This window comes from Fulmarus glacialis, unplaced genomic scaffold, assembly GCF_000690835.1.
Source record: "Fulmarus glacialis isolate BGI_N327 unplaced genomic scaffold, ASM69083v1 scaffold44396, whole genome shotgun sequence".
NCBI classification, from domain to species: Eukaryota; Metazoa; Chordata; class Aves; order Procellariiformes; family Procellariidae; genus Fulmarus; species Fulmarus glacialis.
Genome location: NW_009219597.1, coordinates 1 through 2,752, shown reverse-complemented (window position 1 = coordinate 2,752; position 2,752 = coordinate 1). Strand labels below are relative to the sequence as shown.

At 37.7% G+C, this 2,752-nt stretch overlaps 1 protein-coding gene across 1 annotated transcript in view; it reads left to right on the top strand.

The window, feature by feature from the left end:
• LOC104078693 (vasoactive intestinal polypeptide receptor 2-like) overlaps positions 1-2,680 on the top strand; it is a gene marked incomplete at both ends in the record, with an annotated part of 37,325 nt that extends 34,645 nt beyond the window's left edge. Inside the window, 2 exons of the mRNA XM_009580428.1 lie at positions 967-1,132; positions 2,641-2,680. Coding sequence (XP_009578723.1) covers positions 967-1,132; positions 2,641-2,680 — 206 coding nt within the window. The remainder of the gene's footprint in view (positions 1-966; positions 1,133-2,640) is intronic.
• Between the last annotated feature and the right edge of the window lie 72 nt (positions 2,681-2,752).

Genomic DNA, 2,752 nt, shown 5'->3' with positions numbered 1-2,752 from the left:
ACTCGCTGTATCTGTCCTTGCTTTAGTAGTTTCAGAATGGATTATTTAGTATTCTTTGGTAAAAATCAAAACATGAAGACTACTTGGGAGCTGCCACTGCACACCACCATAACATCCTATTGCATCTTCATTCTTTCATTGCTCATACTTGCTAAAATGCCCTGGCTTCTGGCTTATTTCCAGGTGCGGTTCAAGGTGCTGATTTTGACCAAAAAAACCTCTTAGCAGTCTGGTTTCTGGGGATTTGCTATTAAAAAATTCTGTTAAATGGGAAGATCTTGAAAGGAATGTCTTTTAAGTGAAAAGCCCTCAACTTATAACTTGATTCTCCTGAGCATTTATTCACTTACTTGGAATATTTAATTTGTCATTTGTTTGTCAGGCTTTCTCATGGCTGCTGGACTAAAGAAGAGTTGTTTTACATCTCACTGGATAGAAAGGATAGGCGATCTAATGTTTTGAATGCATTTTTTAATTGTTCCTGCATACACTCATATCTTAGGATGAAAAGCCACTATATAGCGAAATGCAGGAGTTAAATAAAAAATTAAACCAGAAAGCATGGTGAAGCATGTCTGAAATATATCCGGGATAATCAAAGTTTTATTTGCAAGAAAAACACTGGGATGAGTGCACACACAGAAGGATATAATGATCTATGTTTATTGTCAGCTTATGTTAAAGTGTGGGAGAAATACCACTGGGATCTTTTGGTCTGTGATACTGAAAAGGAGTAAGAGATACTTTATTTGTATATTTTGGACAGCCTATAATGATGATGATGGTGATGGTGATGATGATGATAAAAGAAAACAGCAAGGCAGCACTGACAATATGACAGAGGAGGAAAGGGTAGGCTCTTACTCAAGGTTCATATTACTAAGAAACAACTGGAGAGTAATAGAAGTCTGTTCAAGAGCTTTCTGTCTTGAAATCTAAAATGCCTGTTTTTAAATCTCTTCTTAGAAAACTTCATTGTACTCGGAACTACATCCATCTGAACCTGTTCCTCTCTTTCATTCTAAGAGCAATCTCTGTTTTAGTCAAGGATGATATTCTCTATTCCAGCTCCAACACAGCTCACTGTCCAGAGGATCAAACCTCATGGGTAATAAATCTCATTTTCTACCTGGTATAATACTGTTGTGTCACTAAATTTTCCTCCCAATCCTTTTAAATATTTAGGAATACCAAACTGTCAGTGTAGACAATTCTGCAAAATGATCTATTAGAAGTAGTCAGAGAAAGAAGGTTGCAGCACAAGTAAGAGAAGTTAATGTCGTTTTGCATGTCCATGAAGGGACAACATGTCATCTGCCGAAACAAATAATGACCAACTATAGCTCAGAATAAATATGGCCACTGCATTAATCAGCTCGGAGAGTTTAAGACAAACAGGAGTGCCATCAGTTGGGAATGATTAAAGGCAGCTCGTCTGGAAGTGTTCCAGCAGCTTTATCAGGGGTCCAGGAATTGGACAGGTATCAATGGAGGGAGAGAAATGAGTCAGGGAATTAAATATTTGCAGGAGTTGTCTTTATTAACTCTGTACTTTCTGGCTATGACAGAAGTGTTGTCATCTGCATTCTTGGCAAGCTAATACGTTTACTGCATTTTCATGCACAGGGGTTAAAAAAATCTCAAGTCTTGCTGTTAAAAGACTGACCATTATATGATATTCCCCATTCTCTGCCTCTGTTGTTTCAGGCAAAAGTGTTGCCGAAGAACCCTACAAATATTGCTGAATACCTTCTGAATTTAATTTACTACAGTTTAAGCTTGTGAGAAAAAAATGGAAGGAAGATATTTTTATATTGATGAAGCCATATTGTCCCAAATCATAAAGTTCTTAGCAGTGACTACCAAGCTGTATGTATGAATTCGTAATCTGGGATATTTCTAATGAACACAAATAGGCTCTGAGTTAGTGGACCCAAAGCAGGCAAAGTAGTTAGTAGGCAGACTGCCAGGGGTAATCAAAAGTTCTTAGGTCCTTGAAAGATTAATCAATGGACTGTCAAAATGCTACTTGATTTCTGCAATTTCTTTTATTCTTCAGTTATTCTTGGCTGCAAAGCCTCATGCGTTCCTATTTTAATATGTCCAGTTTTGTGAACTGTGGAGTAATTTCTGTTGCATTATATGTGGGATGATCTGACACTAGCTTGGCAAGGCTGTTTTGTCTTGCATTGGCTGGATGCTACCTTTCTTACGTACCTGCATGCGGGGTTTACCCCTTTTGTCACATGTGTGTGATGTTCCACAGTTCTGCTGCATGCACAGACATCTAAAAGCACACAATTCAAAATGCAGTGTAACTAGATCCTGGATCTGAATGACACAGAGCCATAATTTTGGCTAACTCTTTACTGACAGATACTTTCGCTGTTCAGCATCTGGAAATACACCTGATACAAGATTAGCTGCAGGAGGAAGGGAAAATATTTTGATGCAGGGTTCTGGTATGTAAATCAAGAATATAAGACAGGGGAGTACTGGATTTTAAAAGAGATTACAAAAATTCTAGACTTTGACTGCTAATCTGGTTGTAAGTAGTCATAAGCATTTCACTTGCAAATTTCAACTTGCATTTTGAAATGTTTAGTTTTCTCCATGTTAAATTTTCTGGCCCATTACTAGTCTGCAATGGGTATTCCGTCAGTGGATACAAAGTCCAGAGGTAAGATTAGTCTTACCAAACAAGATGGCTGAACTAAGCTGTTTGAATCATAGAATCATAGGATAGTTTGGG